Source organism: Mastomys coucha, unplaced genomic scaffold (genome assembly GCF_008632895.1).
Source record: "Mastomys coucha isolate ucsf_1 unplaced genomic scaffold, UCSF_Mcou_1 pScaffold15, whole genome shotgun sequence".
NCBI lineage: Eukaryota > Metazoa > Chordata > Mammalia > Rodentia > Muridae > Mastomys > Mastomys coucha.
Genome location: NW_022196897.1, coordinates 128,105,272 through 128,122,070, shown reverse-complemented (window position 1 = coordinate 128,122,070; position 16,799 = coordinate 128,105,272). Strand labels below are relative to the sequence as shown.

At 41.4% G+C, this 16,799-nt stretch overlaps 1 protein-coding gene across 6 annotated transcripts in view; it reads left to right on the top strand.

Moving 5' to 3' along the window:
* Kif16b (kinesin family member 16B) overlaps positions 1-16,799 on the top strand; it is a 318,921-nt gene that overhangs the window by 71,348 nt on the left and 230,774 nt on the right. For all 6 annotated transcript variants that reach the window (XM_031372080.1, XM_031372081.1, XM_031372079.1 and 3 more), the window contains exon 12: positions 1,188-1,247. In XM_031372080.1, coding sequence (XP_031227940.1) covers positions 1,188-1,247 — 60 coding nt within the window. The remainder of the gene's footprint in view (positions 1-1,187; positions 1,248-16,799) is intronic.

Sequence of the window (16,799 nt, the reverse complement as noted above, 5' to 3'; positions counted from 1 at the left end):
CTCCAGTGGTCATGTGGCTCACTTCTGTCCTTTGAAGGATTCGTAGTTATGAATGGTTGCTGACCATCACTACAGCCTTATCAAAGCATTGGAGACAGGCAGGAAATGATATGGAGGGGGTCGGGTGTCTCTTCACTCCTGTGTATTTTGTTCACAAAGAAGGCAGATTTTGACACATATAACAATAACTAGTGAAAGGAGAAACATCTAAAAAGTTGAGTTGTTATAGTTATTTGTGGTAACTGAATGGCCACTGCCTGTCAGGTAGGTTTGTTTCTCCCTGGCTGGTGACCACCACAGATCCCCATTTCCCTGCCAGCACGGCACACTGTTTAGTAGGTATTGCTGTGTTTCAGAGAGCATGGAGAGCAGAGCGCCTTTCCCTCAGGAGGGGTAGAGCAGATACCTCTCATGAGGGGTCTTGGGTGGGGAGTGCAGGGGCTTAGGGGAGGTGGTTTCTGCTGTCGGGATTGGTAGGCCGTCGGGTGACAGAAGGTGAACCCTGACAGGCCTGCTGTCCCTGTCCTGTAGCCACTCCTTTAGTTCCTTCTGTCTTCTGTTCCACACAGTATATTTTTCATTCCAGTTTTTTCTGACCTCTTGATTCAGGTATTACTTTTTTGCTTCTCAGTGAATTAATCATGAGGATCATCTAAAACATTTCCTGGAACTTGATGAAAACTTGATTGCTTTGAGAACTACTATGTTGAACTCCACTATGGGGCCCTTTCCTTCCCTAAGTTACAGCCTACTGAAAAGGAACTGATTTTTATCAATAGAATTTTGCTGTGTCTGAAAGAATCACGTAAAGAAGCATCTTTTTTCCCCCTTTACTCAAAGGTAGAATGAGATTTATAAACCCCATTAATTAGTTACAAAAGCAAATTATCTCCTAAAATAAAACTGTAGCATCCAAGGTGATTTAATCACCACATCCAATTAGAAAGGAAAGTAAATGGTTATTTCTTAAAGTACGGCCAGGGGAAATAAACACACTTAATGTGCTACTGTCATCCCTGGAGTTGTAAGTGATTAATAATCCAAAGAAGTCACGTCTCTAAATTCATATATATGTATATACACTTATTATATATGTATGTGTATGTATGCATGTGTATATGTGTGTAAGTATGCATATATATATATATATACAGAAAATCATTATATGTTTATGTTTTTGATCCTAGGTCCAAGAACTGACCAAGGAATGGACAAACAAGTGGAATGAAACCCAGACTATTTTGAAAGTAAGGACTTTGAAAGTGTCTTAGTCTTTCTGTGCCACTGTGCCAGAATAAGGTCTTCTCTCTCTCATCTGAAGTATGCTTGCTTGACCTTTGCTTAAAGTAAGATCGGCCTGTGCCCGGTGGCCTTGAGGTTAGTCTTGAGGTTGCGGGTGATGGTGATCACACATCACAGCTGGGAGCTGTGACATGCACAGGTTACTGGGATTTCCCAGGCATACCCTTTTGCTTGTTGGAGTGTCTCCATTTTTGACTCAGTACACTTAAAATCCTATTATTCAAGGAAAATGCGGTTTGTTTCTAATTTTGTTAAAGTCAACATAAAAGCAATATATTAAGAACAAAATGAATTTATGACATCATTATAGAATACACTTGCATAGCAGGATTAGATTCCAGGACTTTCTAGCCTGCTGCTCTCCTGTCCAGTTTCTGCATGTCTCAGTGCTTAGATGATGGTTATATGCATTTCTGCCAACACTCACTGTGAACGGACGTCTGTAATTTTGGTCTCCATTTTTCATGCTCTGTGCTACAAAATGGGAATCTCTGTTTATATTTTGGCTTACTTAAATGGTAAAAAGACTACTGCACCGGGCTTGGAGTTGAGTTTGAACTTTATACTTTGATGCATGTGGTTGCTTGTTTAAAAAGAAGACCACTCAGGGACTGTTGATGTCGAGGTTTGCTTCTGAGGTCTAGTGAAGTGCTCTAAGGATAAAAACAAAGTTCATGTGATGTTGGCTGGCTGAGCTCGACAGGGCTCTGCTGTATGTGGCTACAGTGCATGAAGTTGGATGTTCTGTATGTGATGTGGCTGCAGTGCATGAAGTTGGATGTTCTGTATGTGAAGTGCATGCCCGCTAACTGGTTTGTGGGGGCAGACTTGAAGACCTGGATTAGCCACTGAGCCTCATCTGACAATAGACTCAGAGCCAGGATGAGCAGTGTACCGTATCTACTTCCATTTGTGTGGGCAAGGTAGCCTGCGCCACTCCAGGCTTATAAAGAGCCATGGAGTTGGAGGTGGTGATCACCTTCTATTCAGGTAGGAGTGGGTTGATGCTCCTGGGGGGGTTGTTTTCAGGAGCACAAATGGCAATGTTGAGTGAAGGCTTTTGTATTCAGGTCTCCTGTTCTGAAGGAGAAAGGCATGCTGTTTGGAGGTCCCATGCCTCAGCACTGTTTCACTTGTTCAGAATATATTTACTTGCTTATTATTTCAGTAGTGCTCTGGTTTAAACTCAGAGTTTTTGACATGCTAAGCAAGTGCTCTGCCACTGAGCTACACCCCAGCATGCCTTTGTTGAGAGACAGTGGTGCATGAAGCTGAACAGAGACTTCATTCACATCTCAGGATAGTCGTTGTACAATAAGCACTGCCTGGGAGGTGTAAATATTTGTTCCTGAAGTTGAAATGGCTCTGAGTGGTACAGTTGCAGCCTCTAAAGCCCAGGCCTTTTGCCCTTTCATTGACAAGGTGTAACTTCCCTCAGGAAAGGTACAAAGATGCAGAATTAAAGAATTAATTTTGCAAAGATACAGAATTAAAGTGTACCCTATTTAAAGAATAAGAGACATCATGGCTAATAAACTCTTTGAAAATTATTAGTGGAAGTCATACCTGGTAGGGCCAGAGGCACAACAACAATAAATTGTAAACATTAAACTCCATTTGCTGCTGCTGCTGCTGCGCCAGCCTTCCCCTATACTTTCAGTGTAAAGTTGCCTTGGAGTGATGCCTCTACCCTGTAACTAGTTTTGTGCTGGATTTTCTGACCTTTCGGCAAAATCACAACAGTGAAAGCTCTGGAGTTTTCCATATAGTTTCTTCCCCCTCTTAAAGTGATTCTGGACTTTGAAGCTAACTCTTTCTCTGATTCATATGCCAGTTTATAGCCATCTCATTACCTTTACTTTTCAAGACTTTTCAGACAAGAAGGAGAATGTGTGCTGTTAAAGGTTACAAGAATTTCAGGGACAGTTTCCTTTCCCCTCCTTGTTTGGACGCTAGCTCTGGGCTGGTCTCACTGGGTCCTTTAAGGGTCTCTCCATGCCCTTTTGAAATACACTGCCCATGGCTGGGATAGAGAGTGCTACTCAGATGCTTATTTTGAAAATCCTCCATGGCAATTGGTTTCTGTTCCTCAGATATATACAACCCTCTCCTGCATTTCTTTCTTTTTAAATTAATTATTTTATTTATGTACATTGTAGATGTTGCCCCACTCCTAGTCTCCCTTCCATGGTTCCTTATCCCATTCCCCCTCTGAGAGGGTGCTTCCTACTCCCCCCAGCATCCTCCTTCTCTGGGGCCTCAAGTCTCTACAGGATTAGGCATATCTTCTCCCACTGAGGCCAGACAAAGCAGTCCTCTGCTACATATGTGCCGGGGGCCTTGGACTATAGTGTGTTCCATTAAGTTGATCATTTGTGCATGAAACCAGTCTTTCATACAATGCTGCATGCTCCCCTTCCTGTCCAGATGTGAGACTCCAGGTTAATTTATCAACAGACACCATGTTTTCAGTAAGACAGGGCTCTGTCCTCACATATAAGCATTTAATGTCAGTGCCAGGTGAAGGCTCCTTGAATATTGAGCTTTTTTGCATCTTACCACATTCTGAACTCTTGAGTGCTCAGAAGCAAAGAACAACTTGGTTCCCTTCTTTCTACACCCAGCCTGTGACTTTTCTTTCTTGGAAATAGTGAAATTCGAGGTCTGGGTGCTTGGCATTAGGACAATGGCAGACCCTGGGTACACGCCATTGATCAAAGGTGCTGACTTGGTTTTAGCAGCCCTGGTAGCCATATGGCTACCATGGATGAAGCCCTGGCTCTAGCCTGTGTAGCTTAGAACTTGTATCTCAGGCTTCAGTTCTCTTTCCATTACTGGGTTGTGATGTTTACTTCCATATGTTCTAGTTGCCAACTGATTCCCTGGGTCTAAGGTAGCAGGATAAGAGATGATGACATGTCAAGTTCACTTTGAAAGTAATTCAATAGAAAGTTTGTTTTTGTCTTTTTAGAACAATGGTTCTCAACCTTTTTAACTCTGTGAGCCTTTAATGCAGTTCCTCATGTTGTGAGTACCCCAACCATAAAATTAATTTATTGTTACTTCATAATTGTAATTTTGCTACTATATGAGTTGTAAGTATATAATACACAGGATATCTGATATGTGACTCCTATAGGGGTTGTAATACACAGGTTAAAAACCTACTTAGGTACATCTTAGGGAGACAGTATGTGACAGTCCTGTGACTGCCCTCAGTGTCCCCTTGCTCCCTAATCTATCTTCTCATTTTCATTATTCTTCATTTTCTAACGTGTTTTGTCCCAAAAGGCTTGAGACTTCTGTTCAATTTCACCTATCCTATAGTGAGTCTGTCCCACTACCCCTAGTATATCTACCCCCACTGCTCAATGGCATGCTGGTCCCAAGTTCGACAAGGAATCTGGTTTCATGGTGACTCCTAGCCTTGGCTGTGGTTGCTCCATCATTAGGATAAATTCCCTCTCTTAGTCTCCCTGTCAGCATCTATCTGAAGTCCTCTGTGCCACCCCTACCTTTTTAGTTAGGATGGATTTAATTTTCCTGTGTGCTTTACAGCATTTGGTTTTATATTTGGTCCAGTAGTCATGGCTATCTGAGTTCGGCTGTGTCTCTGTCTCTGTTTCTACCTCTATTTCTGTGCTGACTGACACATGGGCAGCTAAGAGCTGGAGCTGGTGCACTACTGTATCTGGTCGTCATTCTGTAAGCCAGCTACTGCAGCTCTGCTTCCCACTGAGCAGCATGCAGAGCAGAAAGCCTGTGGGATTAAATTAGTATTAAGAAGCAAAATGAAGCCCATTGTATTAATCTGCCACGAGTATCATAACTAAACACCACAAACTGGATGTTTTAAATATCAGATTTTTCTTTCTCTCACAGCCCTGGAACCTGGAACTCCAGGATGGAGATCTGTCAGCATTGGCTTTTTCTCCTTAGCAAAGGGACACTACCTTCCCTTTGGTGCCCATGTCACTGGCTATTCTGTTTCTCTCATGACAATACTGGGTCAAGATCTACCCTAGTGACTTCACTTTAACTTAATAACCTCAGCTAATTAATTTTAACTTAATTAAATGTCCTGTCTATAGATAGTTATATCCTGAGGAACTAGGGCCTACAGCCTCAGACATGAACATTGGGGCCATACACTTTATCTCATTATAACCTTGATCAGTACAAATGTGAGGATCTGGTAAGAAACATCACCTCCTGCTATGCGGACCTCAGTCCCCTGTGCTTTCCACTGCACTTTTCTCCATTTGAAAGCCTCATGCACGTACTTTCGTTTTGGGGAGGAATGTGTCTGCATTCTCTGTATCATAGTCCACCTGTAACTCGGATCAGATAGAATGTGGCCTGTTCCAAGTGTGGCAGTATCAGCAGCATTTATGAGATGGTCAGGAAACAGAGCCTTGAGTCTGTATACCACTCCACGTGTCCTGCTTTAGAATCTGCATTTTAATCAGATGCCCAGGAGAGTGTTTGAGTGCTGATCTAGATCTACCATCCTGGGGAAAGGATACATCCAGGATACATCCTGGATTCTTTGCCCTTGGGTCCATTCTGCTCCGTCATGTACTATTTGGGGTTGACTTCCACAGAATGCCCCTTTCCAGGCTCCGTTGAGCCAGTGGGAGATTAAAAGCATCTCTAGTGGCAGATACCTCTTCACCATGGCCTAGTTCCAGCCAGGAAGGACTAGCCCCTGATGGTTATGGTTCTGCCTCATAACATTGCCTCCAGAAACATGCCCTTCTCTCTGCCCCTTGTCTTGTGATAGTATTAGCTTCCTATTGCCTGTGGTGACTCCACCATCTACGGTGACTTTTCAGCAACTCTCTTATAGCTAACAGTAACTACAACTGAGTGACCAGTGCCTATATTGAAGTCCCTTGGGTTTTAAACACTGAAGTGGCTTCTATTCTGTAGTTACTGATTCCCAAGTGTGTTTGTCCCTGGCTGCAGGGTGCACTACCAGCTCCTCAGGGCAGTATGCCCCTCCTTTTCATCTTAAGTCTATCTTTCTTGTCCCTTCTAGGAAGCCCATCTCGACGTATGTTGGCTGAACTACAACTGGCTGCCTCTTAGTATGAAACCAGCTTCTACAAGCCTGGCTATCATGACAAGAGTATGCTTGTCTTGGTTCTCCTTTTGCATAGCTAAAATACTGTGCCCACTGCAATTGTGTTTATAGCTATACATGAAACAGTTACACAAAGCCAACCCCTCTTTTGGTCTGACACATTACAAATCCCATATGTTATAGTGTTGATGTATTTTTTTGAGCTTTCCTCTTAAAAGTAGAAGTAAGAGAATTCTTTCTTCATCCCAATACCCCATGTCTCCTTACTTTATCAGCTTTGCACACATTTGTTTTTCTGTCCCAGAGTTAAAGAAAAATGCCCAATGTATGTTATCCAACTTCCAAGGAGCTCCTGAGTTCTGTGCTTCAAAATGAACCCCAGATAGGGCTGCAGCACATAGCTGGTATCGGTGTGGCAGATGGTGTGACAGGAGAGAGCATGTGTGTCTGGAGCCATGCTACAGCCAGGGACTTACTGCTAGGTAGTGCTCCTGGCTGACCCCTCCAGCTTTTGTTATTCTTCTTACTTTTCTATAGACTACATGCCTTTCTTGTTGTAGACATAGTCTTTGATCACTCCAGTATCTTGTTGGATTTTGTATTTTGTCTGCCCCACATAGAGCTTCTAACTGTGTCAGGGAATAAGTAGGTTGCTTTCACACAGACTTCTACACTGGCAGTTTCCTTGAAATGTGTACTAATTGCATAACACCTTTCTTTTCTTTCCTTCCCTTTTCTTTTCTTTTCTTTTTTTGGTTTTATTAAGCGGAATTATTGTGTATCTTATACCCAGTTGGTGTTTGTTCTGCTGAATATAGTAGCTGGGCCATATTTGAACCCAGATGATTATGATATCAGAATGCAAACAGTTTAATTTTGAATTGTACTTGTGGCTTACTAGCCCTTCTCTAGGGGATACATGAATTTTGGGAACAGGCATTCATGGCTGGGATGGGGAGCATATTGATGGCAGGGCCTTTACTCTTCCAGAGCTTCTTAAGTAACAGAGAATATAATAAAATACAAACAGGATCTTTTCCTGGCTTGAGGTTTTCTGAGTTTAAATTCTGTGAAGAAGCATGCTACTTATGTTTTATGCCAGAGTGAATCAGCTGAGCTCCTCGTCTTTGCAAGATTATGGCAATCTATAAAAGAGTTTTTCTCTGGCTCTCTGAAGTTTCCTTGCATGAACTGGAGAGAGAATGAATTTGGAGTAGACTAATAACTGGGCCATCATTTGGCAGGCTTGCGATATGATAGGTTTCAAAATGAGTTTCCTGAGTTTCTCTGGATCTCCTTGGCCAGGGCACTGGATCCTCTGTTTCTGGAAAACCTATACCAAAACACGGGAAGTCATTTCTACTTTTACTCTGATTATGACCATGACTAGAACCACCATGACCACCACTACTATTACTACTACTACTACTACTACTACTACTACTACTACTACTACTACTACTTCCTTCTCCTTCTCCTTCTCCTTCTCCTCCTTCTCCATCTCCTCCTTCTCCTTCTCCTCCTCCTCCTCCTCCTCCTCCTCCTCCTCCTCCTCCTCCTCCTCCTCCTCCTCCTCCTCCTCCTCCTCCTTCTTCTTCTTCTTCTTCTTCTTTCTCCTCCTTTGGTGGTATCTTCCCTGTTCTTGGCATAAGAACTAATGTATGGAATAAGATATTATTTATGGTCATAAACTTTGAGACATTACTTATAGCCATGGAGTATAGGCTTCCTTATCAAAAGTTTTTTTAAGCCATTCCATGAAAAATTGTTTTAAGCCATTCCATGATTCAAAACTCTAGCTCGAGGCATTAAAACATCTAGGTTTGTAATGTGTCAGATCAGAAAGTGTACCGAGGGGTTCTGAGTGACTCTTACATGTATAGCTCAAAACACCATGTGATCGATGGGTGCAGTATTGCCATTATGTAAAAGGAGAAACAAGGAACTGTGTTCTAAAGATCTTGATGGCCAGGCTCATATCAGTTATCGATTGTTCCTGCAAGTTGAAAAGTACACAAAGCAATCTTGTATTTATAACAGAGGGAACACATTCAGAGTGGTTCCTTATCAGGCCATTCCATCCTAATGTCAGCACTGTAGCACAGAGTAAGATGTCTGCAGCATTACTAGGTGACAGTCTGATGGACCACTGCATGATCATTGGTTGAAGCACTACTGTACAAGGCATGACCATATTGATCAGATCATTTGGCTATGTGGACACAGTATTGTGATCTTCCACACTTATTCAGGATTGGCCACAGTGGGCATTTCAGCAGTCATGGTTCTGTCTCCTTTGATTTTTTCATTGGGAAAACAGTCAGCCCAACTCAGTACCTGCTCATTAGTGCAGGCCCTGTGCAGGTTTCTCCTTTAGAATCTTGATATATTTCTTGTGAGTTGAATTTTTGTAATACAGAAAAAAAGTTTTTAAAATTTTTAAAGAGTTTATATTAGGGATAGGTAGATAAAGATAATGAGTGATCTTCCTCTCTGTGCTGATATTATAGTAAACTTAGGCTACTGCCTATGCTGCTAAATAACTTCCTATTAAAAAAAATCTCATAATGGATCCTCAGCCTTTCTTAGCTTACCTTTCCATCTATTCATCAGTTCATGTCTTCTTCCTTCATTTATTCATTGAGCATCCATTTGTTGAGAAAATCCTGCCTCCTAGATATGGTTCCAGACAGCCAGCCTATGCTCAGAGAAAAGGGGCAAGCCCCTGCCTGCATATGGATTACATCTAGAGATGAACATTTTCCTCCCTACTTTTGTCTATTCCTTTGTACAGTTCCCTTCATCCTAGATTGTCTTGTCTCATCCTCTGGTTTCTGGTGAATCCAGCCTTAAGTACCTTTGTTGATTTAACATCATGATCCTGATCCCAAACTCTAGCTGGTTGGTACCTTAGACTGTAAGAGCTGTATAGTCTTTCCTTTTGCTTCCAATATAATTTTTAAGGATAGTTTATGTTAAATTAATTTATACAGGCTAGTGCATATCTATTTGCTTTGCCTCTTTTCCCCTCCCCTCTTGGGGGAGCCCTTGACACATAGAAAGCATTTCATGAACATGTATGCACTACCCTATAAACTCCATGTGTACAGTTTCTATTCGGACTACTCAGTTCTGGACAGCAAATGGGTAAGTGGCTGTAAGGTCTGCGTGGCTATACGGCAATGCATCACTGTAGAAGCTGGTTGGAAGAGTGGGTTCACAAATGTGGTGTGAATGATAGGCATTTATGGAGATGCAAAGGAATGATGTCTTGTTGATCCTGGTACATGGTAGCTGTCTGCATGTTTTCATTCTCTGTTAGATTATAAACTCTTGGAGGTCAGGGACTGCTACTTTGTTATATTTCTACCATAAATTCTAGTGTCCTGGTACTCTTATTTTGTAGGAAAGATACGGTGAACCATTGGTAGGCATGCTTGTGTTCTCTTATTCCTAAGATGCTTAAGGACAAACTTGAGAACTTTCACTACACCCTCCTGGCTTAAGTATATAGTTGTTATTTCCCAGGATTCCATGGCCCAGCTTACACCATGGACTTTTAAGGGTCTCTCTCTTGCTCTAAAAGAGAGCAGGCATGGCAGGTTGGATATGTACCATCATCATGGTTGGTGGTTGACTCCATGTCAGCTAGGGCTGAATTGGCTTTATGTTTGTCTATCAGTACATTAGCAGTTTATATGGTGATCTCAGGGTCTTTATTGTTGTAAGCAACCAGAATGTTTCAAGCATTTCATTTGCCAGTGTCTCAGTGTTTAAGATTACATGTGGCTGAAACCAGAGTTAGCTGCAAACAACTGACTCAAATCTACAGACACAGGTCAGGCAGTATTTCTTGCCACCCCCAGGCCTACAAATCTCTTTTCAACATTTTTCCAGTCTGTTTTCCTTGTCTCCTTGCCTTCCCAAGTAGCCCCACAGGGCTGAAACTATGTGTATGCCCCTGGTGTTCATAGTAGGGAGAACTAAAAGGAATGGGTGGGGAGGGGCATGCAAAAAGATGACCTAAGAGTTACAAACAGTCTGTTTATTCCACACACCAGTGTAGATGACCTTGTGCCTCTCTGAACAAAAGTCCCTGTCAGTACTCCTATGGGCAAATCACTTCATCCTTTTAAAGTGTGTTCACACATTTTGTCCTGTTGGCTCTTCCTTGATCTTAAAGCAATCGAGAGAAGGATGCTTCTGCCCTTCTGCAGTCTGCACTTGTTAACTTTTTAACCTCTCATTAAGGTTCCACTCTGGCTGTTAATTTCCATCAGATTGTGTTCTCCCATTCCAAACTTCTGCTCTTAAAGCTGTTTTTTAAAATAAAAGGCAAAGTATTAAACAAAGTTCATTGTCCTCTGTAACTGGACTTAATATTTAGTAGGGAAGGTGGTTGGTGGCAGTGTTGCACGATTGGCAGGGTCAGAGGAAGCACCTAGCTCTGTTGGAGACAAGCTCTGATGTTATGAATGCCAGGCTGTTGATGGTTTCCTTGCTGGATCTCACCTTACAGGAGCTGCTCAAAGATAAAGGTTTTCTGGGTATATGCTAGTTCTTGCTTTTGAATAATAAATATCTCTGGGGCAGAAGGCCAAGGATAAGTCAAATGCACCTTGTTAAATGTTGGTACTGTGTGATAAATTATTTTGAATACATAGGGACTGTACTGGCTAGTTTTGTGTGTCAACTTGACACAGGCTGGAGTTATCACAGAAGGGAGCTTGAGTTGGGGAAGTGCCTCCATGAGACCCAGCTGTGGGGCATTTTCTCAATTAGTGATCAAGGGGGTAGGGCCCCTTGTGGGTGGTGCCATCTCTGGGCTGGAGGTCTTGGGCTCTATAAGAGAGCAGGCTGAGCAAGCCAGGGGAAGCAAGCCAGTAAGGAACATCTCTCCATGGCCTCTGCATCAGCTCCTGCTTCCTGACCTGCTTGAGTTCCAGTCCTGACTTCCTCTGGTGATCAACAGCCATGTGGAAGTGTAAGATGAATAAACCCTTTCCTCCCCAACTTGCTTCTTGGTCATGATGTTGTGCAGGAATAGAAACCCTGACTAAGACAGGGACCTTTTCTTTAGATTTTTGACGGTGAGTCATGTAGCCTATGAGCTCATGAATGTTTATTGCCACAGTCAGGGAGGAAAAGATTGCCTGGTCTTATGGAAGTATGGTTTATGTGCACCTGTACTCATGGGGTGCTGCATTATGGGACCATGGTTTTGTTGGCAAGGAGTCTTAAGGAACGCCTGTTCACAGTACAAATAAGTTTATTGTTTCAGCATCCCGGCGCACATCTAACTGGCCCGTGCTGATTTCTGAGAGCTGTGTGTTTGAAACAGGGTGGTGGCAGTGGAGTCACACTGGACCTAGGATGGAGAAGTCCCAGGTTATCTCCCTAGTCTGATGACTTTTACCCTGGAGCAGCCATTTACCATTTTGCTGACCTTGACTCTTCTGTTTCCCAGAATGTCATGGTAAGATGCAGGTAGTGGTGGTTCCTGTCACATGAGCTGATTTTGCATGGGAAAAGTGCAGAGAAGGGGCCTCACACAGTCAGGGTTGGGGTGATCTCTTTGAGGTTATTGGATCACTCTAGTGAATTCATTCTCTAATGTACAGCTAGGCTACCAATATTATCTGCCTTCCTAATGGGACATATAAAAAAATATAAAAAAAAATACTAAACTATGTAGCTTGATGCAGATGCAACATGAAATCTCTTACAAGATATTTAACTTTAGGTAGCTTTTTGTGTGCTTATTTACATTTAATAAGTGAAAACTCAATTCTAATCAGCCTTAAACAGTACAGAGTGTTAATAAGCTCACAGGAGAAAAAGGGATAAGAAGGGATTTAGGAATGGTTTGATCAGGGATCTGGTTGACTATTCTGGATTCTATTTTGAGGGGCTTTATTTTACCTTCAGGCCTAGTGTTACTGACTGGCCTGAGCAGGGGAAGTGAAGGTTGCCCAGCCCAGCTTTTTGTCTGCTCACCCCATCATATGAATTCAAGTCTGAGCTTCTGATATCCTGCAAAGCCCTGAGCTTTTCAGTGACTGGAGGGTTTCATAGCCAGTTTCTGTGGTCAGGGAGATAGTATACCTGACTGGTCCAAGTGCTGATTATCTCCACTAATCACCATAAGAAGGAATGGGTCACCTAATTGATGGTGAGTTGGGCCAGTCTTAGGGACTAGGGATGAGGGTGAGGGTAAGCTGTTTACTGTAGCTAATATGTGCCGGGCTATGCAGACCAGCTGAACTTTGGTGACATTGTCCACATTTTCTACCATAGACACAGAACATATAGTTGATATAGATATCAACTATAGGGTAGAAAAAAGTACATCCAAGGTGAACAGGAGGTGTGTGGTCATTGGCACATTCTTCTGTTTCTTAAGAGAAAACATTTGTGAGTACTTCCTTTATGAAGCTGGAATTTCATATTCCCCTAGGGAGTTCCAAACAAAGGTCCCCCGAGCATCAGTGCTATCTTGTGAACATTGTACAGTTAATGGGAGAGATCTCTCTGTTCCTTGTTAGGGCTGAGGCAGGGCACACTGTAAACCCCAAGTGTAGAAACATGGCTTACTTTAGCAGATTGACTTTGACCTTAAATTGAAGCTTCTATTTTCCTGCCTGCTTTTTATGTGTGTTTTCAATCTTTTATTTTCTCTTATTTTGAGACAGAGATTCATCCTAGACTGACCTTAAATTTTCTATGTAGCCCAGGATTACCCAGAGCTTTTTATCCTCATTGTTTGCCTCACAAGTGCTGGGTTTACAGGCATGTAGTGCTGAAGTTGGAACCCAGGGCCTCATGCCTACCAGGCAAGCATTTTACCATCTCAGCTACATTCTCAACCCTTTTATATCCTTTTATATATGTTCAAACTGATTTATAGTTGACTCACTTGGTTTATAGTCTTTCATCAGTACCTATTTGACAGCAGTTACTATGTGTGGCAATTTGGCATCCCCCATGTTTGTGTGGCAGCAGCAGATTTTAAGCAGTTGCTTTCTCTGAGCACTCTGGTTTGGTTTTTCTTCTGCACTGTGTAAAGATGGCAGCAGTTTTGCTTTACTCAGACAGAGAAGCTCTGCTGTCTCTTTGCTAAAGCCACGGTTTTAAGCAGCATGTATCTGTAAGGAAAATAATTAGTAAGTGGACTTCTGCTGAAAAAGGAAATATGAATCTATGGTAGATGCAGATCTCCAGTGCCAGGATATTCTGATGCTTACAGAAATGGAGGTGGTTATTTATCCCTGTCGTATTAGATCGTATTTTGTGGCATCTGCTTCGTCAGGTAAAAGCAGCTTCTTGAGGAAGTTGTCTGTCACAAAGACAAGTGAGTCCCAAATATCTCTGACTTCCTCAGATTTGAACAACTGAGATGCCACTGAAGATTGTCACCTTTGATAGCCAACAAGCTTTATATTATTTTGTCATATTTTTAGGCCTTTTGTGTTTTTATATTCAAGTAAAATGATATCTTACAGATATAACTAACCAATTTGACTAACATTATGTCACAGAACTTGCTCTAATACTTCTTGAAGTTGATAGGCCCATTTTATCACCCTAACTAACATACATACAAGCTATTCTCTACCTCATGAGCAGTTGATTTTCCACAGAGAAGTGGTTTCCATACAGAATGTCTTGGTACATCCTCAACCTCTGGATGCTTGTGTGAGTATGTATGTATGTATGTTTGTGTGAAGGGACATGTTAGTGTGGGTACACAAATTTGTGGTGTGTGTGCAGGCTAAAGATTGACCTTGGTGCCATTCCTCAGGAACTATCGTTTGTTTTTCTGAGCTAGTCTCTCACTGGCCTGGAACTACTAAGGAAGGCTAGGTTGTCTGGCTGGAGAGCTTACTAGGATCTTTTCAAAAGACAGTGTTCTTAGTCCCACTGCATATATATGGAAGAGAAGTTTTAGGAGTAATACCTTCAAAAATCATTGTTTTTGAGCAAGTGCCCTGAGCCTTGCAAACATTTCCATTCATTTCCCCTAATGTTTGTCGAGGTCACTTGCTAAGAGCACCTCTTTCTTGCCCCTGCCCCTGCATTACTCCACTCTTGCTGTCATTAGGTGACATTGGTAGTGCCATTTGAAGTGAAATTTTAGTTGAACTGATTCAAATTATTGTTGTTTTAGAGATTTATTTATTTATTTTATGCATATGAGTACACTGTAGATGTACAGATTGTTGTGAACCTTCATGTGCATGTTGGGAATTGAATTTTTTTAGACAAATTTTTTTTAAAGATGTATTTATTATTTATTTATTACAAGTACACTGTAGCTATCTTCAGATGCACCAGAAGAGGGCGTCAGATCTTATTACAGGTGGTTGTGAGCCACCATGTGGTTGCTGGGATTTGAACTCATGACCTTCAGAAGAGCAATTGGTCTTCCTCTCTTACCCACTGAGCCATCTTACCAGCCCAGGGAGTTGAATTTTTAGGACCTCTGCTCGCTCCGCTCCAGTCACCCGCTCACTCAGTCCTAAAGATTTATTTATTATTATATGTTTCAAATTATTGTTAAATATAATAGTTTATTTGTAGAACATTCTTACAAATTAGTTTACATTTTAATTTAAGTACAGTGTGTAAATATGTACTACAGGGATTTTGACTCCCACTTTCTTCTTTGTGACCCACAAGCAGGTTCTCATAGACTCCTCCATCTTTGCTTGTATGTTATTTCCTGTCCTTTTAGAGTTAATAGCCACTGCAACATTTGTTCCTTGGCCCAGATTTGCTTGCTGTTGAGCTTCACCTGGATGGAGACATGTATACTTTGTTGTTCTGTTTGGCTACTTTTGTGCAATATGTCACCTGTAATATTCATCCATATTGTATAACACTCTGTGCTTTCTCTCATTTAATTTTTTTTTTTTAAGACACAATTTCATATAGCTCAGGCTGTCCTTGAATTCTCTGTGTAGCTGAGGACAACATTGGCTTCCTGATTCTCTCTCAGTGCTGGCCTTTACAGATATGTGCTGTCATTCCTGGCTTGTGTTTGTCCTTCAGCCTGAGCAGATACTATACTCTTAAATCCCCACAGTCTTCACATTAATGTCCACTTGGATATAACCTCTAGTGTTTTATTGTTGTGAGCAGTGCCTCTTTGAACATTCTTGAGCTGGTTTCCTGGGTGTCTGCATTCACAGGGCCTCCTATCCTGCCTTCATGAGAACTCCTCCTGCCTTTGCCTATTTTGCCTTTATCATCTGAGCTCAGTACCTATTCTGCTTCACTTAGTTGGCTGTCAGTAATGAGCTAGGCCACAAGATACTTCAGAGGATCCAGTCTGGGTCCAACAAAGGCAACCTGCATCTCCAAAGATATCAGGAGTTTACCTGAAGGCTCTATTTCTACTTATTACTAAAATTCCTCACTTTGGGAAGAAGTAAATGACATCTATCTGCCGCCCTGCCCAGTTTCAACAACAAGCCAAAGTGAGATTCCATGAATGTCCACTCTGGGGAACCAATAAGAGCAGTAGGTGAGAGGTTATACACAGGATCCTAGGTAACTAGAATGTTGGCATTCAACATGGCTAATGAACTTCCTATAGATGCATAGATGAGGTCTCCTTCCTTCTATCCTCCCCCATCTATGTTCTGCCCTCTCCTGGAGGCAGAATAGGCCCTTAGGCCATGTGCAGTTGGGCAGAAAGGCACACAACTGGTTAGAAGAGGGGCTGGATATCCAGGTAAGTCTTCCATGACCCTCCCAACCTTTCCTTTTCAAACAGGAAGGTCAACAGTTAATGAACCCAGCTGTAATGATTTTTGGCCTAGCTTTGCCTTGAAAGATAGTCCTATGCAATAGTTCTCTAAATACACCACACCATGCTTAGCTATAGTTTAAGTAGATGGTTGTCACAAATTTTATTTTCTGCTAATGTTTTATTTTATTTTTTAATTTTTAAAATTTTTTTTAAAACTTTTATTGCATTATGATGAGAAAAGTTACATGATTTCAATTTATCTGAATTTGTTAACATTTAAAAACATAGTTTAAGTAAATAGGATTGAATCACATTCTTGTTCCCCTTTTGTACCACCGCTCCTCCCATAGACCCTCCCTTCAATACCTGCAATATCTTTTTTGTCATATTCCTTAAAATTTATAAAATATTATAACAATAAAAATAAGTATTATAAAAGTTGTTTCATATAAAACAACAATTTAACAGTCTTATGTAGATACTCATCTACAGCAATAGTGAAAATACATTTTTCTCAATATAAATTTTAAATAATTCCAAACATATTAACTGTATACTTAAAAATAATACATCACTAGTAGTGATGTATTATTTTTCTTAAATGAACATGAATATATAAAGTCTTTTTGTTTGTTTTGTATTTAGTAGAGTTTAAAA